We start from the raw sequence: 24,060 nt of genomic DNA, 5'->3' as shown, positions 1-24,060 counted from the left end.
AGCTGGGCTATCTTGGAGGTATTGAATTGGGCACTTGGCGAGATCAGGAAATACGAATTGAAATCAACATACAGAAACTAACTGGGAGCAAAGATGCGGGAAAGGTTTCTTTCCTTATTCTGATAAACCTTAATTTCGGCAGATGAGGTCTCTGGATAATAACCTCGCTATTTGTTAATTGACTGAGATCTTTGCAATAACTTGTACCAGAGACCAGTGCGCATTATATCATTGAATACCCAAGGTTGAGACCGATGGAAGTTTTGGTCACGAAATAAGTCAACAGAGTGGGCGGGGAAGTAGATATCCCCGATTTTATTAAAAGTTAGAATAGTTTTAAGGAGATGAACCGCTTTATCCTGCGTTTAATATCCAGGTTCTTATTAAGTCAAAGACACGTGCTGCTTTATTCCATAATCCGAGCCTTGAACCCACTTCCTTGGTCCCTACGCGATGTTCGCAGTTTGTAAATCGCTGCAGCCTTTCTCAATGACTAGGCCTTGTGTCGCTGATGTCATTTTCACGGCGTTGCTGATGGAAAGAGCAGCCATTCAGAGTAATCCCAGCTCTCAGGCCCACTTCGGTCTCGCAATCTCTTTCCATGGATGGAAAAGGAGATTTCTTGGCCTCTCCAGCTTTCCTCGGCTGATGCCTAACCTCATCAAACAAATAGTCCCTGTAACAACCACCTGGTTCTTTGCTGTGAAACACAGGGCAGCTGCAGCCTCTGCAAACTGAGGAGCAGCCGCACCCCGCTGAACGACAGACAAATATGGGAGGGGATTTCACATCCGTCTCGGAGAGAGAAAGCAGAGTCCTCGTATTGAAATTTCTCCTTTTAAATCTCTCCTCTCCTCAAACAGGACACTGCAAGGGACTGGGACATTTTGGTAATTTCCTGCACACCATCGCGTGAAAAGCAAATCGGTATTCCAGTCCGAACGCGAGGCACAGTCTGCAGGAGTGGGCTAAAGGTCCCCATCACATTCGCCACCGGGAACTGAACAATAAGAATGCTCCTGCTTTTGTCTCTATATCTCTGTTTATGCCGTAAGTACCGTTCACGCACTCCAATAATTTGCGGGTTTAACATAAAACTGCTCCAGTCCGTTTAGATCTTGAAACAGTTGCCGGGTTTTATCCCCGTTTAGTGATTCGCCTGTGATGCCCAGTCACGTCTTCTTTTATTTACTTTCTAGACTCCGTCAGGCAAACAGTGATGACTTTTAAGCTGGAAATTCGAGATCTAAAAGTTGAAGACAACGCCACCTCTTACTGTCAAACTGAATACAGGTGGAGCCGTTACACTGTGATTGGTCTGGGCTTCTTGCAGCACAAAAACTCTCACCGCAGCTTGCCCCAGCGACAATTGCAAAAGCACTGTGAATCTTCCAGTGAAACCCATGTACCTCCTGCGCCCTGTCTGCCCACGGTCTGAGTTAGAACTGTTTTGGATGGTTGCATTTCAGAGAGTGGGTTTATTTTCACCGCAGACCGTAAGTGGATAGTGCCACCTTACCCGAGGCTGGGGTCAATGAACGGTGAAAAGGAAAGCTTGATCATTCTTCCCAATCCCCACCTCCAGATGGGATTCTGTTCCAATAACCGGAACCGGAAACCACAGTAATTGAACGTTTAGTTTCTAGCCTTCCCTCTTCCCGAGTATTCATGGATCTGTAACTAGCATGAAACAATGTGGAATTGGAACATCACGGTGGAAGAGAGCAGAGAACAAATACTCAAACCAGTTGAAATACGCATTCGCAGGGTGTGGGACGAGAATTATATATTTTTTACTTTTCCCGTCGTTTTGTTCATTCCATGTCATTGCAATTTCTCCCTTTCCGTTTCTTTCCTTTCACACCCGACTCCGTTTTGTAAATTAGTCACCGTTCCGTGTCCGGGTCTACATTACTGGGAGCTCCCTTTGTCAAAGCTCGAAGCGCTGGGGATTGCAGAACAAAGAACATTGTTTGTTGTTCCGAACCACTTAACAGAATTCAGCAGTTCTCGGTGATGTTTGCCGGTCGGATTGAAGTGAGTGTGGTTCATGTACCTTGGGAACTGAGAACTGAGTCACTGTGGTACACTGAAAGCTTTGTACACAGAAGGTTCGAGGACTACGGTGACTGTCACAGCCAGTAATAATCACAAAACCCCGCCTTGTTACCCGGTGTCTCCGTGGGTATGTTCAGAAATAAAAACAGAAAATACTAGGGAAACTCAACAGGAGAAGCACCAGTTTTGGATAGAAAATCAGATAATATTTCAGGTCGAACGCCTTTCATCAGAACATATTTTTACATATAATATTGTGATCGGTGTGACATCAGTCTCCTTCAAAGTGAAACAGCGCCATTTTATGAACGGGTGGTTCAGAGGCGAGGTGGGAAAATGGATTTCCATCTCAGTGTGTGCCCGGGCAGGTGGGGTGGGGGGGGGGATATGGTGACAGAGTTGTACAGAACACGCTGGGAACATGCGGATTGAAGAAGGTGATGGAGTGGTGTATGGTTGGTCTTCCAGCGATGCTTCACACCCACAAATTGAGTGGCAATTTGTGCACAAATGGGGCGGCACGGTAGTGTAGCGGTTAGCGTGACGCTATTACAGCGCCAGCGATCGGGGTTCGATTCCCGTCGCTGTCTGTAAAGAGGTTGTAGGTTCTCCTGTGTCTGCATGGGTTTCCTACCACATTGAAAGGACGTGCGGGTAGGTTACCATGGGTTTGAAATGGGTGGCACGGACTCGTTGGGCCGGAAGGGACTGTTATCACGCTGTGAATTAAATAAAATAAACGAATTAACAAATGATCCAAATAAAAGCAGACGGAAGCAGCGCAGACTGAGGAGGGTGGTAAACGGTAATTAATTCACAGAATAGGAGAGAGCTGTCCGAGTTCCCCGGCAGGTGACTTTGGGACGTGCGGGAGGCCGCGTATGTCGGGAATGCTCAAAGTGAAAACAAACTGAGTTTTGGGGTGAGGTGGTACCCTATGGGGAATGATTGTGAACAACGGGGCACATTCTTTTGGTGTTAGAAGGCTGACAAGTAATCTCTCAAAACTGACAAACCTGAGAGAGACATTAACCGGGGCTTGCTGAACTATGTGCGAGTCTGAAACCCCTGTGAAAACTGAACAGCCTAATCCAACCAACAAATGACAGACTGTGGGTAAAGTTCGAAGGACCGCAAAGTATAAACTGCAGCCAGCAAAAACCGAATGACCCAGACCTGGATATAAAACGAAAGCAAATGTAACTCACTGAAGTGTAAATAAAATGGAGGAAAACATGTCCCACTGAAGGAATGAATTAGAGCAATGCACGGAGAGCGGATCTTTCCTCCGTGTATGTGTCGAACTACAGATTAAGGTTGACAGTCTACCACAGATGTTCAGTATTTTTTCAGTCAATCGGCGCAATTGAACCTCTCTCCGTTCTTTTAGCCGTTGCTGCGGACAGCGCTGTAGCAGAGGGACTGTAACTTATTGGAAATGTTGGCTTCACTGAAGGGAAGAAAATAGATAAAACTATGAGAATTTCATTGAGTTTGTCTTTCACCAAGTAACGGGGAACAAAGTAACAAGAATCTGGAGGAATCATGGAGCCTCATAGCATGCCAGAGGGAATTCGGCCAATTTTGCAGGGAAATTTCAACTGTCCCACAATTATTCTTAAAGCCGTAACTTTATTCTGTAGACTTCCAAATTTACCCAATGGAAGATGAAGAATTGCACTACAACGTGCAAAGCCCCACACACAGTCTCGAAAGCAGAGGTCTGTGATTATTCGATGACAAGAATTCGCTGGAGATAACGTCCCCTTTTTAGTTCTTTTCAGAATGACAAGGAGTAAAATTGGCGTCTTTTCCAAATGTTGTCAACTGTTTGGATACCGACATCTCACCCATTTGTAACATTGCATTCCATCGATAAAACTAAAGCCATACTGATCTCCCATTTTAATTTCTGTAGATTCAGTTACCTTGGAATCCAAAAGTCCGCCTCTGCAATTTACTTCTGACGGTGATACGGTCACTTCAAGCTGCGAATATTCCGGATTTTGCCGTTACGCCACATATTGGTACCGGCAGTTCCCAGCACAGGCTGGGAAATTCTTGCTCCAACGATACTCTTCAGGAGAGCAGAACAAGGAAGAGGGTGCTCGGGGGCGAATATCTGGTTCCCTCGATCCTGACAAGAAAATAAGCCCGTTTAACGATTTTCAGCGTGCAACTCGGAGACTCGGCTGTGTATCACTGTGCACTGAATCTGCTCACAGTACAGTGATGCAGAGCAGGATGTCCTTGTTCAATAATGCTTTCAGGCACACTAAGCTATAGAACATGGGGAGACCAGTACAACAAACCGAGAGGGGGAGAGAGAGAGAGAGAGACAGACAGACAGACAGACAGACAGAGACATACAGAGACAAGAGACAGAGAGAGAGAGAGAGAGACAGACATAGAGACAGAGAGAGACAGAGAGACGTGGGGGGGCGGAGAAATTTCCATGAGAATATCACGTTTCCCAGTTCCAGACACATGGGATAAGAAGAAGCAATAATGGGGCCAGGAGTTCAACAGTGGCCCATTCCCAAAGCAGATATTTGCATTTCTATTTGCTCACTTAAACTCCTGTAATAGGGATCCACACCATTGCGTTACAGCACAGCAGATGCGGGGGAATTGCCAGTACAGTCGGAAGGCCGAAACCATGGCAGGGATTCTGCGTGGAGCAAACTTCCACAAACGGAGACGTTACCGGGATCAGATAACGTATCTTGGATCAAAATATATTTTGATCTACAGCCCCCAGGTAACTGTTCAGCTGCAGGTTGCCTTTGTGTAGTTGAACCCTTTATGTTCTCTGTAAGAGCAGGAAGGAATCCAGTGTGACGTCATATTCGGGGAACGGATTCCTGCCATTATTGAAGCTCTCATCTCTTTAGGTTAAAGGGTTGCGAGACTGAAAATGAATGTTGTTGCTGCTCCAAGTTACCTTTGCTCGCATATTTGATTCAAAGAGAATCTCTTGCAAGCGAGGAAAGTTCGCTTTCTCTGCCTCTCTCTCTATCGCTACTTCGTGTTACCACGTGCCGGCAGAGTGAAAATATATTGCGTCATGAATATTTCTCTCTCTCTCTCTCTCTCTCTCACACACTCACTCTCTTTCTCTGTTTCTTTCCCTCCCTCATTCCCCATCTCCATTTCTCTACTCATGGACATTTTTTAGTGTCTTGGCCTCGGTCTCCAATTTTATTCAACGTCGCGAAGTCCTCCTAAGGAACAGAGAATAAAGCTATGGAAGAGACGGTTAGAGAATTTTTTTCTCTGAGTAACCACGATCTCACTGAACAGCAAACACTGACGCAGACGATACTGACCTACTGCGCTGAGAACCTCTCTGAGAGCACGGAGCAAGGTGGTCGCCCCTCGGCCACCGTCTGTTATTGGCCATATGACATCAAATTTCAAGCTCTGACTGTCAAGCTTGTTATATTCTGGCTGTCACTTATCTGTAAAATCTTCCATTTAAGGCGTTCTTTGCAACAGGACATCCCTTCTCCTACCAACCCCAACATTAAATTCGTCTGTGTGCATTATTCTTCTAACCAAAGGGAGTAAATCACATCTCTGAGCTTTACATCCGTTCACCCATTCGACCAGACTGTCAAAATATTAGAAATACACTACTGGTCACCTCACTCTTCCTGGACGCGGTGCTTTATTATCAAATGGAGATATTGTGTTCTGTCCCCCTGTGTCCCTTGAACAACAGTAGTTCTAGTGCAGGTTGCTGCGGAACTCCAACATCTAATTCTGCATGGTATGAAAAACAACATCGACAATTTATGTCCCTCAATCAATCTAATCGCCACACTCCACTTTCCAGATTAATTTTTCACAATTTGATTGCACAATAAATCCGCTTTCAAAAATGTCGTTTTAAATGTTTAGCAATCCAATATTATCTCCAATAACCATCTCGTTCAATTATAACTTAACGGTCTCCTGCATATCTTAAGTTTATTTGATCTATCTAAAACATGGATCCACGCTATTCGATCTTTATCGATGTCACAAATTGAAGTGCATCCTATTAGATTAATTAACGTAAACCTGAATATGCATTAATTTGTTTGTTCTGAGAAGCATGTATCAGTTGTCATAACCCACGTTTATTGGCGCTACTGAGATTAACAAGAGGTATAAATAGGCGTGAGTTGGTTCTTGTTTTACAGTGGACCGGTATATGATTCTCACGGAAAATGCACGTGCCAGGAAATGGAGCGGTGTTTGCCGTTTATTATTCAGTTCTTGCCGCTTTCGGCCTTCCAGGTTAGTGAATTGCTGCAGGTGAATACGCGGAATGCTAATGAGAAACGGTGTCATGTTCCATTATGTGTTTTGCAATTATCCTTTTTCATGTGCCTTCCGCGAGGAGTGCAATCTCCCCATTCCCCACTGCTTGCAGAGACGCCTTCATGAAATTTGAATTTAGTTAAGTCTCCCAGTACATGAAACGTAGTTACACATTCATTCTCTTTGTAACATTCGGGGAAAGTTTGTTTTGCAGCATATTCCATGTCGTGTGCAATGCTTGCCAGTTCCAATTCTTGGAATGAAATTACATTTTGTTTTTATAATTCGTTGACTTCTGACAGATTCACATGCATAAGTACATTCTTGCTTTGGAGTATCTGCATTTGTTTACAAAGCATTCTATTTCTCATGGTTTGTATTGCCAGGGACTTTCGCTGAATCCTCTCCAATGGACGTTTAACAAGCCATCACCTCTCCGTTACCCCCCCCCCCCCAACAACTGAGCGTAAAATTCGGCAATAAATATATTTTTCAGCAATCAATACAGTTACATGTTCCACCTGCTGCAAGAATATCAGATGCTGAACCCCATCTTCCTCCTCACAGCAGCTGTGTTTGCTGAACTACTTTGTCAAATAATTGTTCTCATTCGGAATGTCATGGTTTTGGATAAATTGCTCAGGAACCCATTGCAACAGGATCGAGTTTAGCGTTTTCTTGATATGCCGCATGGCAAAGGGTTTCGTTTATTTCACAGGAAAAAACGACAATTCGTTCCTGTGTAAAATCTGGTGTTCCTGGGAATGGAGAAACAATGGAAAATAGGACCAGGAGTAGGGGATTGGGTTGTTCGCGTCTGTTTCACCGTTCTGCAAAATTCTGTCAGATTCCGATCTCGAAACCATTTCACTGCTCTCTTTCTCTCTCTGGCTACCCCATGATCCACTCTTCCAAAAATCTTTCCAACTCCGTCTGCAGTATTTTCAGCAACTTACCTGCAGGCACCTTCTGTGCATCCTCTTCGGAGTGTTTTCCCCCCTCATCCGAATCCTTTACGTCTTTTCACATATTTTGAGACAGTACCACCTTGCAAAATATTCTCCCTGTTTTCTTTATGCTGAATCCTGAGAGAATGCAGTCGACTATAATAAGGTTTATTTCATTCCTGTGAACTCCAATAAATACAGATGTAGTCAACCCAATCTCCCCTCATCCACCATCCCATGAATCGGTCTGGTGAATATTCGTGGTATTTGTAACTGTTCTTAGGTAAGTTGAGCAAAACTGCACACAATGTGTGATGTCCATCAGATCCCGTGAATTTTTGCGAAGAACTCCTTGTTCCTGTACTCAAAGCCTGGTGCAATGAAAACCAACATGCCGGTTGGTCTTGCAGGTGTTTGCTGCACCTGTATGTTTGATTTCAGTGACTGGTGCACAAGGAACATTTTCCAATGGATCGGCAGTGCTGAAAGGACACAGCAAGAACAACAACAATAAAACTAGCGAATATTTATTGCTGTTTGGGGGATGGTGGCCGTCTCTAACCCTCCTTTCATAACTGCAAGCAGGCTTCGCATCTCCTTTGATCCATTTTCACAGGTGACTCACCCTTACGGGATCAATGCCATTTTCGGAGTGTTTCTTGTGTATTGGTTGCTTTGATATTTGTTTTCACACTGATTGGAATATCGTTATAGCTCTTCTTGGTCCCTGATCGCAAGGACACCGAGTTTAAGTCAATGAATGCGCTCTTATTTTTGTCATGGTATCCAAGAGTAATGCAGCATGGGAACATGCCATTTGGTCCAACTTGCCCAAATAGACCAGTGCGAACCTATTAATCCCACTTGGTCGATAACCTTCAATGCCTGGATCATTCAAGTGTCCATGCAGACACAGACACTTAACTATCATTTGCGCTTCCTTTATTATTATTATTGTTATTACTAATCAGATTGATGTGTTTCATCATTTGCACATTCTGCATAGACTTTTATGCATGAAAGTATATGTTACTTATCATTTTACCTCCATGAATTATGATGATCATAGAAAACAAGGAGCGGCTTCTGTCTATATCTATCACCTTCAATCAAATCTCAGCATATACAAATGACATCCTACCATCCTACCACACCAGAATGCAGACTTATTACCAATTGCAGTGTGTGTCTCTCTCTGCTGCAGCTAACATGGTAACAATTGCCATTCTGTCCCAGGGAAGGTGCGGTCTCTCGAAATGTATCACTCGCTACCTGGTGTTTATGGCTTTGATGGATTTCCTGGTTATCATCACTGCAGTGCTATTAAGCCGGCTTCCAGGCCATTTATTTCCCGGTTAGTTTTCTCTCGACCACTCCGCGTTGCAGTATCGTTACTTTCCTCAGCTGGGCTTCCAAGGACACTTCGGTCTGTTTAACGGTCGCTTTCACCTTTGACCGTTTCATCGCCATTTGCTGCCAGCAACTGAAACGCAGATATTGCACAGAGGAAACAGCAGCTGGCGTTCTTGGAACAATTTGCATGCTGGGCTGTTTGAAAAACGTCCCCTCTTATTTTCTGTATGAGCCCGTGTATGACATTGGTAATGTTCTCTGGTACTGTCGGAAAAAATCCATGTATTATACTTTAACCGCATGGAGAGTTTATGACTGGCTGCGCGCCGTCTTTTCAACCCATGCGTCCCCTTTCTCCTCATTTTGCTGTTCAATGCTCTGACGATCAGACACATTCTGGCGGCCAACAGCGCCTGCAAAAGGCTCCGGGCACAAAGCAATGGGGACAGAGTGACCCCGAGATGGAGAGCAGGAGAAAGTCCATCATTTTACTGATAGCGATCTCGGGCAGTTTTCTCCTGCTGAGGGTGACGTTTCTTGTGAATTTTCTGTTCGTGCAATTAACAGGAAATGACTACGCCAATAGTTCCAATTCTACTGACCCAAACTTTATCCTCCAAGAAACGGATATATGATGGAGCTTCTGATTTCATGCACCAACTCCTGTATTTAGACGGGGACGCAGACTAAATTAAAGGGTCTGTTGAAGAATGCATTCAAATTCCCCTTCAGTCTAATCGGAAAAATTTTCAAATAATGGGTATGACTGGTATACCAGCTTAGATACAATAGCCATAAGGATAACCGATCAATCACTCTTCTATTGAACTGCGCGTGAGGAAATAACTTGTATTTCATTGTCAGTCTAACTTTTAATGCGAGTTGTTGATGCAGGATCTTCGACCTGACAGGTTACCTGCTTCTGTTTCTACATATGCTTGGTGAACTGTTGAGATTTCCAGCATTTTATGTTTTTATTTTAATGCTACCTGTTCGTGTAGTGTCGCTCCTGCAGTCAACGTGATGGCATCGCAGCGACAAATCGGAGTCCAGGCAGTGGAAATCTGAAAAACAAAATGCTATCAAATTACAGATGCATGTTCCGTTCATTCTTTTTGTAAAGAGCCAAGAGCACAAGAAGGTAGGAACAGGAATAGGGCGATCGGTCCCCAAGCTGACCCTCCATTCAATTTGTTCGTGGATGATCTGCCCCAAGCATTTTCTTCTCTTCTTTGCCAGTTCCCCATAGTATTTCGTTCCTCGATCATACTTACTCTTTGAATAGCACCAGTAGCCTGGCCCCCACAACCCTCCTGGTACAGAATCCCAGAGATTCATCACACTCCGAGAGAAGGTAGTGAAACCCACTTCTGTTTGGAATGACTGCGCCCTGACCTTGCAATTAAATGTGATATATATCCCTTTCGTCGGTGAACGCTCCGCGTCCCTGAATGAATCTAACCTGGGCACCGGCGACGGAAGTGTCAAATCCAAATTCTACACCAGGGCACAACTCGCGGGAGTTTTCTCGGCGTTGCTGAAGAGGCATTGTTTGATGAACAGTGCTCATTGGCCTCGATAGAATGCCTTGGAAGGTTGCTCCAGAAAGCAGCTAAAAGCCCACCGAAATTTGGCTTATCTTGTGTCACGTTCAGGATAAAAGACGGACGAAAGCAAATTCGATTGCTGAGCGGAATTTATTGGTTCTGATTGTTCTATAATGCCGCTGGAGATTTGCTGGACGACTGCTGGCGAAGAACATCGTGCGTCTGGGTCAGCTGTTGAATTTGGAGTCTGCGCAGGGCAATATGGAAGACGGGAAGGTGATCATCGTCGGATGCCTGTGGATCTGATCCCAGTATTCTCCGATCAGTCTAGAGTGCAGCTGAGTCCCGGTGAATTGCTGGCTCTTTTTGAGACGATGGTTACAGAGACAGAATGAAGTTAAACTTCATCGGACATGGGGGCAGCCATAAAGTCTCTGTGCGGTTCAATGAGATCTCTTCTCATTGTTGCAAGATCTGCATATTGTCAGCACATTTTAATTAATATCTTTTTATGTGTCAAAGCTCCGTCCTGGAATTAATCAGGTGAAAGTTCACCGCACTCCTACTTTCAAAGTATATTCCTTCTGAGTGGGGGAGCCAAGATCTGCACCCAACATGGCCCAAAATAATTGAAGAAGGATGTCTTTATCTTTGCACTAAAGCTGCAGAGGAAAATGCCAATGTCATATACATTTGCACATACCAATGTGAAATGCATTGGCCATATCCCGTCCATCATAAAATAAACATTCTTATGACCTTATCTGTAAAATACCCTGCTACAATATCAACAGAAGCAAGGGCCTGTTGTGTTTATTCACGAACAATGTCGAAGGGGGCGTTAAACAGGATGTAGTCTTGGGGAATATTAACAGGGCAGTTTATAGCATAATATGAAGAGAGGGGTTGTAGACTTTTCTCAAACCAGATACAGGTTTATGTGTGTTCTGATCAAAGATAGGATCCTGAATTTTAAAATGAGAGAGGATAATTGTATTACATGAAACCAGTCACAAGACTTTGAAAAATGAGAGAAAACCCGGCATAATCACGACATAGAAGGGGACAACGAGGATGCAATGGTTTGCAGGGCATAGTGTGAAATATCTGGTACAGTGCTCGGATATTGCAATCATATGAATAGTTCAAAATAACATCCCAAGATAGAATGTGTTGCGTGCTGTAAATTGTTTGGGTTTGGTGTAAAAATAACAAGGACAATTACCAGTAAGAACATCTAAAACTCATGAAGGGTAACATGAACTGATGTAGCGCATGAGTATCGTGCAGTACAAACAGGTATTGAGCCTGGTGTCGGATTAATTCATACAAGCACCATGCGTTTCTATTAAGAGAGAAGACCAATCAAACTACACTAATCCTCTTTACACTTGGTGTTTCAACTTACGTAAGTTCCAAAGCCACAAACTCATCCTTTTCACTGTGTTCATCTGCTTAACATCTGTAAATATATTAACTTTGTTACAATAGGAAGTGGTTATTGCATACAACTGAGTCAACATTTTACCAATGCGTTCACTCTGTGGTCTGTTCACTGGCTTGAGGAACCGATATATGGATGCTAAAGAACTCGAGTGATATGGGGCAGACACAGTGGTAAAATATCACCGATGTTCTCCGCAAGCTCTGGCACTTTCCCATGAAAACGCAGGAGATACAATATCAGTTCTTTCAACTCTTCCCTTCCCACCATCCAGAGACCCAGATATATTTTCCAGGTAAACTGTCAATTCACTTGCACTTCTTCCAATAAAATGCACAGCACTCGATATTCAAAACGTGGTCTCCTCTACATTTGAGGAACAAAACCCAGCGGGCTGATCGCGTTGCAGATCGTGGGAGTGAGCCTGAGCTTCTAGATGCATGCCACTTTAATTCCCTATTCGACTCCATCTTTGACCTTTTGTTGTGTCAGAAGGAGGTCCAACACAAGCTCGAGGACCAACACCTCATAGTTCCATCTGGGCACCCTTCCGCATTCAGCACTGAATTCTCTAACCTGACCTATCTCTCCCTTCTCTTCCGTCTGCGTCTGAACAGGGTAGTTCTACCTGTCATCATTGTGACAGTTGATATCTTTCTATGTATAATCTGGCCTGATAGGGTCGGGGGTGAGGTGCGGTAAGATGTCACATTGCATTTGTTGTTCAGAGAGTTTATGCTGCGCCGCGGTGGGGAGTTGAACTCAATGAGATTGGAGCTCGGAGAATAATATTGCAAAAACAATTCCAGATGACAGTTATCCCCAAGCACATTCAGGCCGAGTCCTTCCATGTCCGCCCTTCACTCGATTCTTCCGCAGCCGCAGCTCATCTTCGACTTAACCCGTGTTTGGATTTTCATCGAGATTCTACTTTCCCACTCGATTTCAGGTCTGCCAGCAAAGATGACATTCTTATTTTCTGTCCCGTTACGCATTCCGTGTCAGCACTACAGCAGTGGTACTTATTGGCTCCTTGTTCAGTAATGCCTCGTTATTTAACTAAACATACTCTCACTCTGCTTCATTTTCTCTGCGATACCACCAACAACCCTGTCCCTGAATGAATCGCTCTCTGATTCTCACACAGCATTTCAGTTCTAATCATAGCCCCTCACTCACCCGTCTCTCCAAACCCCTCCAAGATGGGAAAACACCAAAATCCCTGCTCTCCACAAATTCGGCCCTCTTATACAACCCGATAACTGTGTGCCGTTTCCTCTGCGTTCTCCGTTGACCTCCCGCAGACGTGTTGTTTTTCCAGGTTAACTGGTGGCTGCAAATAACCCCTTACTGTGGGGTGGGTGGTAGCAGAATCAGCGCGGAGTTGAAGAGCACGGATGAGAGAGTAGTTTTAACGGAAATTGTGTGGTGAGAATGCGGTTGATGGGAATGCCCTGAAAGAGTCGTCATTGACTCCTAAGTGATAAAACCCAGAATATAATTTCTCCAACACTGGCAGCCGAGCTTTAAGATGCTCAGCCCTTGAACTCAGGAATCCCTTCCCCGACCTGCTTCGCTCCCGACTCACTTTCCTTCCGTTGTGGCATTTATCTCTCCCTCCGTCTGTCCCCCCTCTCTATATCTATCTCCCTCCCTTCCTCTCCCTTTTCTCAGCAGGGTTCAACACTGCTGTTTGAATATTCTGAAATAAATACACAAGCACAACGGGGACATGGTCCGTGATCCTATCAGCTCTTGTCAGAGTTACCCACTCTGATTCGTTTTCCACCGGAAGTAACGTTGTACCGCGCACACTCGTGTTCGCTGCGATCTCTAACTGTTGTCCTTCACGACTCTGAGGCAGACAATGACCTGTATGTCGACAGCAGTCAAGATCCTATTCCTTGCACGCGCTGCGTTTTAAGTGACATTCGGTTTCAGTTGGAAGATTAAAGCTTTTAAAAATGTTTAGTTTCGACGAAATTGAATTGCAAATCGAAGAGGTGGTGTTCAGTGTTTCCAGCATGCTTGACAACTTCTCTCTTTGATATAGCTAATAGACGGGATCCGCAATCACAAAAGCATGGAAGAAAAGGGAAAACAACCAATTAGTCCCAATATATGACATCTTCAAGGTCCGGCCATCGATAAAGGTTTATCAGGATTAATACTTTCCTCTCTGAAAGAGAAGGCTAGGGAGACCTTTCAAGTGCTGAGGTTTTTGGGAGAGTGAACATGGAATGAGAATTCTACCCGTGGCTGTGGAATTCACTGCGGTGCAGGACGAGAGTCAGATCACTCGTCCCTGGCAAATCCTATTCGGGAGTATCGTTACAATGTGCAACACAATGTCGGACAGAGTAGTCGAGGTGAATTACAGTTGTTCATGTACAAGCGTGATGTGCCTGAGGGAGAAAAGAATGGGGATAACGTGACAGCGTGAAGTGAAATAGTGTGGGAGAAGCTCGTGTGGGACACAAACTAATCTTTGGGATGCACGATGCTCAGCGCTGTCCTCTTGGAAATATGATTTAATTTAATTTAACATTCGTTGTACCGTGACCCAAGATCTAGGATTCATTTCCTGCTTCCTTTGAGCAGGTCTGAGTGACGCCGATTCCGTTACACAGCGGGAATCCTCGCTCACACGCACAGAGTGCGATGCCGTCACATTGACCTCCACCTACATCGGGGAGGTTTATGACTTGTCTTGTTGACGTCAGTGCCCAGGACGGCAGCCCGAGTTTGCGGTCGGGAGGAACATCCACGGCAGGTATGAAAATATAGGGAATTTAGCAGAAGACCGGCTTTCTGACCGAGTGGAGCATTCATACAAAGAATTCTAACTGACAATCAAGGGGTTGTGGTTGTCTGACACAGCGATGTGAAACTGTGCAGAGAGGCTCAGTGTCTTCACAGTGCTGGAATAGAACTGAAGCCTTGTACAATAACGGGCGCGGGTTTCTGGGAAACATTTGCTGTCTGTTGCGGTCTGTTTGTCACAGTAGCTCAGATAATGACATGGTAACATAGCCACAGTGCGCACAGTACCAAAGCTGAAACCACGGGGACTTCTCAGAAATCAGAAACTGCTGTCGGGCAAAATAGATTACTACCATATGGGGAAGCAGAAATGCGTAGCTGAATTCAATATTATATATTCATACGTAATTGGGAACTGGGGGTAGTCGATGCCAAGTTGAATTCTGCCTGGTCCGGTGCTTATTGTACTTGACCAAGGTAGCTATTTAAGGCAACTTAAAACCAACCACATGCTTAGTTTCTATGTTACCTGTAGAATCAAGTTAGCAATACTGAGGGCCTTCTCCGTCGCACAGCGGATGCCCAATGCGTTCACCACCTCCTGCTTCATAATGGGGATTTATAATGGCAACAAAGGAAGATGGAGCAATTCAATAAATACTTTGTGTCAACGGAAGTGCGGACACCACTGTCGCACTGTGCACCAGTTTGGTCTTCATATACAGGGGGAAATTCTTGCATTGTGTACCGTTAAGAGAACGTTCATCAGGTTGATTTGGTGGGGGTTGGGGCTGCCTGATGAGTATTGATTGGGTAGACTGAACCGTTCCCGGATAGAGCTCAGAAGCATGAAACCTACCCACATTGAAATATACAATATTCATCATGGGACGACTTGACACATGTTGTGTACAAGTTACCGTCATGAATTAACCAAAGATTGGATAATTCTAAATAATTCGAAGCCTATTTACGAGACAGTTGAGGCCAAAAATGTCTTATTTCATTTCAATTTTCTAAACCAGGGAACTGTGCAATTGAGTCATTCGGCCTATCCCGTGCTAAGATCGACAGGTTTAGGGACGAGCATCAAATCTTTGAAAGAAACAGGAAGGAAATTCCATTACAGTGTGGTATCAGATCAACTATGGGCTTTTAAAAAGACTGAGCTGTGCTGTGTGAAATACCACTACTCCCGTTTGTTTGTTTCGTCTGAATATTCACGTAAAGAGGGAAAGACACATATCGAAAGAAGAATGAGCAATGCGTTTTCTCGCTTTTTTCATGTAAGTAATTTAATGTATTACTCAGACTTAATTTGAAGACTGCATTGTTTTGACATGAACACGGGTCTATCAGATGATTCCACTTTCTTATTTTCATTTCCCACCTGATCGATGGATTTTATTGGATAGAGTTATTTATTGGATAAACTCATTTTGGAATTCTCAACAGAAAAGTAAAGAATTCCTTCTGCATCATAAAATATTATTAACCACGGCTTATTCGAATTGACTGGAAATCTGGCTTGTTTCACCATGAATACTGGAAATTGTTGACATAAAGCATTTAATTTATTTCTGCTTGTTCAATTTTATAGCTGTTTCTCAATTAACAAAAGATTTATCTGGTTGACTTTCCCAGTAAATTATTCGATTGTTTCGAATTCAGTTGCTTATTAAGAAATAAATATCAGTCTGAATGGAAAGAGAGCAGTCAAGGTTCTCTTCATTTCCAGCACTGAAACTATCCGCGCAGTTTGCGAGGTTAGATCTGTCATCGGTATCTACCTACAGCATTACACGCAGAAAGGGACCAAAACTGCACAAAATACGGCATGTCCTGTATCAATAAGACCTTATATCATAAAATGAATTTTGTACACAAGACAGCAACTCTGTTTATATTACACAACGTTTTTACACTTGCTCATATCACACTGGTTCCTGTTGTACTCTGAACAGTCACTGTACATGTTATACCCGTAATTTTTTACACCAGGTGAATTCCATGTTGTGAAGAGAGATAAATCACTTGAAGTACTTTACTTTCTCTCTCTCTCCCTCCCCCTCTCTTTCCACTCTCTCTCCATGGATTCTGCCCGACTTAGTGGATATTTCTTTCATTTACTGTTAAATTTTCTCTTTCCAGCGTCTGCAGTATTTTGCCTTCTGATCATCATTGATCTTGAACTATCCACACTTGTACCATGTCCGACCTCGTTGTTTATCAGGCTGGCCCCAACCAGAGCAACCAGGCCTGGTGAAGTCACTGTTTTATTGAAACTGCTCCATTTTACAGCAGGCACAATCACAGTTTACACTGTCCTGCTCCTCTTTAGACTTGCTAATATAGCGCCGTCCCTGGAAAACAAGAGGCTATCCGTATTGCAGCAGCGGTTCTGAACCAGGACCCAATCAATTCTCTTATTATGCTGGTCCATCTTAGTGCAGGTCGTTTCTCTGATCACTTTACACTGATCACTACTTTGCAATAGGCTTCTGCTGAGGTAATATAATTCCTATGAAAGAAGACTCAAGCTTGTTTCAGGATACTGTTGGGCTAATTGCATCAGAGAAAGTTATTCTTCAGACTACATCAGTTCCCACAACAACAAGTCCGATATGGTTTAAATTATTCACGTGGTAATGACAGAAGGTGAAGCCAAAATGCAGCAGAACAATTGGATGTTATAATATTTTTCACTCTTATTAATTGCTAACAATTGCACTCAGGCATTAATAACTTCTGTTTTTTTCTTTTTTGTGAATTAAACCAGCCCCTGCCTCCAGAAGCGAACATTCTGTCATGCTCAGTGTCTGTGTTCACGTGTCACTGCCTGAGCCGTTGTTACAAGCGGCCCGTAACAGACAACAGCTGTGCCCCAAAATCTGCGGCAGTTACTGCACGAGGATTTAGCCCGTTCATGTTATTGTGAGTCCCCGCACAGTAATACATCGCTGTGTCAGACAACCGTAGCGCCGGGATTGTCAATCGATACTCCTCCTTTGACCGCTGGACTACATCAGAAAACCGGCCTTCAGCAAAGTCCGCCTTAAGTGCATATCCGCCAGTAGTGGCTCTCAGGACCGCAAACTCGAGCCGTCCGGATGGGTTCTGGCGATACCAATATACATAATAAGTAGCACTGGTGTAGCTGCAGGTTAAAGTGACGTGCTGCTCCTCTGTCATTGTGAGCGCGGACTCATGCTGAATCACGGAATCATCATCGCTCAGAGCTGGACACGGGTAGAGAAAATAGGAAATTAATACTGACGTTTAAACTGAAAACAACTGGCCGGCCAGCACGCAGAGTCGATCACATAAACGCAAACAGACTTCACAGCAGAGAACGGGATGACATCTGTCTCCCAGGCAACGTTCCACGACGCCTCTTCACCCAATCTACTTGTCTCCCGTTCTACTCTCCTGCAAACATCAAACATTTTCTGAATCTCCACTTCTCCACCTGAATCGAGTTTTACAATCCCATTATACTGTTTCAATAATGACTGATCAATAAGTTTCTCCTGAACTTTTCATTCAATTTATCACCGACTGCCGATGTGATGCTCCTGCGAATCTGATGAGAATTTCACACTGGTGCCAGCGCTATCTCCCTGTCCCATGATTCTGTAAGCTCATCTTATGCAAGGCCTCCACATATCTGAGAAACGAGCCCGACCCGCTGGATCTCTCGTGATGGTTACACGCTCGGATGATTATCTCTGAGTTCTCTATGACTGTGGACCTGGTCTGTATGCAGTACCTCAGCAGTTTAGTGGAACGTTAAACCCATTTGCATTCTTACCCGTGATGAATGTCACCCACACCGCGGTGAGGGCAAGGAGTCGCATTTTATCTGTTCCCAACAGACAGAACTTCTATGTGTGTCACTGACCTGCGCGACGTCTGTCAGAGGCAGCCTGAAGTTCCAAGTGGTACGGTACATTGTCACTTCCTGTAGAACTCCAATCGGAAAGATGGCGTCGATCTGACAGGAGTTGCTGCGAGCTACCTCCCTACCCCAGATGGAGTTAATTAAAAATGCAGACAGTACGTTCTCTGATCACAGAGAAGAGAAACAATACCTCGATTCGCAGACACCTGAGAGATGGCTTGATATCCAGACCATAGTACCACTGGACCAGAGACCTGTTTGTTAGAGCCCTAGTTGACGAGAGAGAAGCGCTTGACCTTCAGCTAAACCTAGAGACCGCTGGTCACCACCTGAGCAGAGAACGATATTGCATTGTTCCGTTTACTTGAGAAAGATTGCAAAGTTTAAAAAAATGCTGGAAACACGCAACAGGTCCGGTAGCATTTGCGAGAGCTAAACAGTGTTGACGTTTCAAATGTTGTGGTTACTGAGGCGTTGCTGCCCTCTGATGGCATATGTCTTATTTTCTTCCCAATATCCCATGCAACTCAGTTTGCCTTCACGTTCCACAACGCATCCAACATAGAAAATCGTAATTCCTAACCATCCAATTCACAATTTATTCATCGGAGAACAAAAAAATAGATTCTCCCACTGCGGGAATGAAAGGAGAATTATCATGGGCCTGACGTTGTTTGATGGTTTCTGCATTTCTACATCAAACCCCGTGCCTTTGCTGTTTTACAGAACTCGGTTGCTGTGCAGTCGCTCCGTTTTATTCCCACTTTGTCTGCAGTCGATAGCTGGCTGAGTGAGCAAGAGCAGTTTTGGCTCAATATTCTCTTCACCAACCACTAACTACTTTTGCTCCGCTCACAGCTGAGCCCCAATACGCACTTCCCACCTTTACAGACAGCCGCTGATCTATTCCAGTTTGACTCTTTTTGCCGTCCCGCCCATAATTCATGTTTGCTGTTCTCGGCCTGAGCGTTTTTTCTGCCCTGGGTTATCCAAGTGTTGTTGCCTTTCACTGCTGGCGATTGGTTGGTTCAGCAGCACAGTTGGGTGGGGGGAGGGGAGAGCATCTGGATTTATGCTCTGAGGATTGGTTTACCCGGAGTGCAAAATTTCAGACTCTAAGAGCACCATGAGCAACCGCCTTGCGCCACTCATCCTCATTCTGTTGCTTCTCCGTAAAAAAAATCTTCCCAGTAAAATTACAGGCTTCCATCGATGCCAGTAACACTGATGTTTCCATTTCTCGGATAATAACAATAATTATTACGTTGATTGAAGTACTGATGGCGACTGATTTATTGTTGTTTGTTGGACTGGAGCCTCAAATAATCAGTGGAACAGCCGGTCAGTGAAAAGACGTTTGAACAAGAAAGTAATATCACTCTAAATTACACCTTTCACATATGTTTAATGATACCGAGAGTGCCACAGGCAGCCTCCACATCAGCCACTTCAAACGATCGCAGGGACACTCAATAGAAATAGCGTCCTCATCGAGCGAACCTCCTCTATGTTCAATAAAACTACCAATATTACCGAGCTATCGATGCGCCATGCCGTGAGTCTCCTGCAGTGCCGTGTACCTCTAGGCCAGGAACCCACACAGCTGCAGAAGCACAGCGGACCGAATAAAATCCCATTATTTCTAATTACGTGAGCTCTCGCTAGAGGCAATCTCGACCAAAGGAACAAAATGGATTAGAAATAGAAAGGTAAAGAACTCCTTGTTCTTCTGCCCACGAATTTTACCTCAGACCCTAATTTGTAAAGTCCCAGTGTTATTAATTCACATAACAAATAGTTACGGTCCAAAGCATACGCCACCACTAACCAAATGCAAACAGCGGATAAAGCACTGCAAAACGGGCAGAAAATTGCAGTGGAATTTGCTGGTTTGTCTGTTCAGTGCACCTTTTCATTAAGAATTCACCAGGGATTGCCCTTTCATGACATCATTCGGCAGGGTTTAGGATTGGCTGGTGCTTTTTGAGCAAGTAGTTATCTAATTCTAATGAATTTTGGACACCCTCTACTAGGCTGTTATGGACAATACCATTGAAATTGTGATTACCGCAAGTGTGCAGATCACATTTCAGATCAGGGGAGTCAGAAACGTTGCATCAAAAATCGATGTTGAAGCCATTTCCACTTACATCTTTTCATTCCTCTTAGATGCCAAGGCACTAACGCAGGTTTACCTTTTCCTGGCGGTATGCTTGGCGATATCTCAACGGAAATCATTCTGGGGAACAGATATCTTCCTCAGAATTATATCTGTTAAGAGGAGCTTCCCCTGGGTGAAAAGCCCAGCGAAGGGGTATATTGGTACCTACAGCAACGATGAAGGACGATTTTATGAAGGTCAGTACTGCTGATCAAATTGTTGTCTGATTTGTTTGATATGAATCCAAATTGATTTGGGAGGACATCAGTCCAGTTGGAAACATTGCGTGAAATCTTTCTTATTGGCGCTCTGCGGGAAGTGACATCAGTGCAGATTCAGCCACTGCTCTGAGGTCCGCATGCAGGATGTTATGCACGTTTCTGATGCCACGATCTCATTGTATCCGGGAGAAGTTGAAATGCGAGGTCTTGCACTCGGTATAATGCTGGTGACATTGGTTATCGGTAAGTAAACGATATTTTACGTAGGTTCACCAATTCTCTGTTGCAAATAATATTGAACTGGACGCAACGTTCACCTCATCGTCTTCCCCCCTCGTTGTGTTTAGCTTGAAACTAATTTCTCCATTCCTTGAACCATATTTCAGATCTTACCGATTGTGTCTCTGTTACTCATCGGGAGTCCACGTTGACAATGGCAGAGGGGGAAATCGCGATTTTAACCTGCACATACACTGGCGATAATTACTACCTATACTGGTACCGTCATTACCCAGGCGGACACCCCGAGTTTGCAGTCCGGAGACACAGTGACGGTAGTCGTGAATTCAAGGCAAATTTCGCTCGGACCAGGTTTTCTGATTCCGTTCAGCGCTCACGCAAAATGTATCATTTGACGATCTCAAAACTACAGTTGTCTGATACGGCGGTGTATTACTGTGCGGCTCACAGTGATTGGAGCGGGCGGAAAAGTCGTACAATAACTGGCATAGATATCCAGGGCACATCTGAATGCGGGCTGTTTATGTCAGCAACCCAGACACTAACAGGGGAACACAACCTTCACTGCACAGTGCCCGGGAGAAGCCACACAGGCCCCACAGAATCCAGTTCGCAGCGAATTCTGACTTCGTTTGATTGTATCAACTAATTGCGTAGGTACAGCAGGCTGCCTCCATTTAGTATGTCTGGGCATTCTCCAGCTCCATGCTGCTGCTGGTGGGGGTGGGGGTGGGGGTGGGGGCGGTGTCATAAGAATCAGTATTATGGGATTTGTTTTACTGGAGAAAGGCAAATTCAGATCTAACTGAATGTAAAACGGGAAAAGCTTGCTTTGACATATAACTACATTGCATGCAAAGAGAAGAGGGGTACGAGGGCAGGGGAGGTGTTTAAAACCATTTTAATATGTTTCCTTTCCTTTCTTAATAATACCTTGGTGATTCTATTGCGCTCAGCACTGAATAGACGACTCTGATATGGCCCTGAAACCGGTCGGTCAACTGGACTATATGCGGCGTCCACGTGACTGTGGCTCACGAATGTCATAGCCCTGGTCACAAGGGAAGGTCAGTTTTTCTTCCTTGAAGGGTATCGGTGAGCCACCCAGGTTATTGCGAATACTTCTTAATTTCACCGCAATTTATCCGGTGTTGGAGTTTGGGCTGGTAAAACAAGTGGAACGTTAATTTTGGCTGCTGCATCACGTGGTTGGCCGAAGCTGGGAGATTTCAATGTGGGATGAATTAACTTGGATTCGTCAGTCATGGTGCAAATGCGTGATTGATGGCCGGTGCTGTCGTCTTTCCAAAAATGGGCCATATATTTCTCATGTCGAAATGTCACGCTCTGTCATTTGATTGAATCACGCTCCCATGAAACACCTTGAGAAATAATGAATTCAAATTGTTGTTGTTTAACTCCCACCAAATACTGCGCTGATATTGAATTTATCTTTCCTTTTCTCCGCTCTACCGCAGATCTTGTTTCATGTTTTCTTCCTGATGTTATTTCTTAACTTTATTTGCATTCACAGGTTGTTGTCACTAGATTTAAAAAAATATTAATACAAGTTCTTTGCTGTAAAACATTGACTCTGCTCCTCCTTGCATAATCGCTGCCTGGATGGTGATTTTTTTTTATATCTTACTATATTACTAATAAGAGTTCAAATCACCCGCCGTTCGTATGATTTATGGGAACTAGATTTGCTTCTTGTCAGTTTAAGTATTTCCACCATGCGGCTGCAAACCACGGGGTTAGAGCCATCGTTGGAGCCAGTTAATCGGTAGAATTAGAGAATGGTTACAACATGGACGCTTGCATATTGCCTTGTCAACTCCATTCCAGCCCAGTGTGAGAGCAGTCCGGCTAGTTCCAAGCACCCAGAACACTTTCCACATCCCTGCCAATCCCATCCTTTTCGATGCAAATCCACCTCCCCTTTCAACAACACAGTCAACCATGCTGCTGCTCTTGCGATCCATTCGAGATTACAACAGCTATATTTACTCTCTCTCTCTCTCTCTCTCTCTCTCTCTCTCTCTCTCTCTCTCTCTCTCTCTCTCTCTTTCTGTCTCTCTCTCTCTCTCTCCCCCCCCATCTCTCTCCCTCTGATATCGTCGCTGGGAGAGGATCAGAATCGCCATTAGGTTGGCTGCAAGAGAAAACAAGATGTCAGTTATCAGTCGGCTGTTACATTATTAGGTATTCGAGAGGCTGGTGTGAGTGTCATACCCTTTAATGTGATCATATGTTCAAATGATCTATGTTTATACTTTAAAATGCCCTGGGGGCAAATATAGCTTGATTACCCAATGTAAAATATGTCATGTATACTCATAATATACAACCATTACAAGCTGTAAAACGAGGAGAAGACCCAGACACGCCATCCAATCCACACAAATAAAATCCATACCCCTAGAAATGAGTATATCATACACATTATCCCTGCAGCTTTATAATTTTCTTAAGTGTAGCGCTGAGAGCTATTGATACTCCACGTAATGTCAAGCCAGTACTCATGAAGTTTCATTCTGACTCCCTTGATCTTTTACACTATCTTCTTATACATCTCATGATTCCACTAGATTTTCTAACACATTTTTCTACCTCCCATGATATATTCAACCAACAAAGTACATTCCCAAGTCTTTGCTTTCCCCTATAGCATTGTATGGTGCACTCTTGTTCATATTGCAACATTTTCCCCTCCAACATTCAGCCGTTGATTCCTCAACAACAAGGCTCTATGGTTGACATGTCCAGCAGTTTCAGCAAGTCTGTATGTTTGAAATTCATGACCGTCTTTCTCACAGTTTGCCATAACTCTCTTTCGCATTACTCATATATTGTCTTGAAAACTGAGCCCTTCCATCAAATCCGACATATTAGCACGTGTTCAGAAAGACAGTGGATGCTCCATCTTTTTAAGAACGCCACTGTGCAATCCTCGGGACTCTTAACGAGAAACAACTGGTCACCTCTGTCCCTTAACCAAGTTGACCTGCCCGTTTAATACCTCAGGCTTTACTTTTGCAGCTGCGGTGACGTTATTGAAAGACGCTTGGAAGTCCATACACTCAGCAAGATCAGTACAAACTACGTCAATTATTT

The 24,060-nt window shown here is 44.2% G+C and overlaps 1 gene segment (V, D, J or C); it reads right to left on the bottom strand.

Annotated features, from left to right (window-relative positions):
- Positions 1–17,270: 17,270 nt before the first annotated feature.
- Positions 17,271–18,284, bottom strand: LOC127576488 (Ig heavy chain V region 6.96-like). The segment is given in 2 exon segments: positions 17,271–17,659; positions 18,232–18,284. Coding segments are annotated over 2 exon segments (435 nt in total).
- Between the last annotated feature and the right edge of the window lie 5,776 nt (positions 18,285–24,060).

Source organism: Pristis pectinata, chromosome 12 (genome assembly GCF_009764475.1).
Source record: "Pristis pectinata isolate sPriPec2 chromosome 12, sPriPec2.1.pri, whole genome shotgun sequence".
NCBI lineage: Eukaryota > Metazoa > Chordata > Chondrichthyes > Rhinopristiformes > Pristidae > Pristis > Pristis pectinata.
The sequence above is the reverse complement of the archived record's forward strand: the minus strand, read 5'-3'. Positions and strand labels throughout refer to the sequence as shown.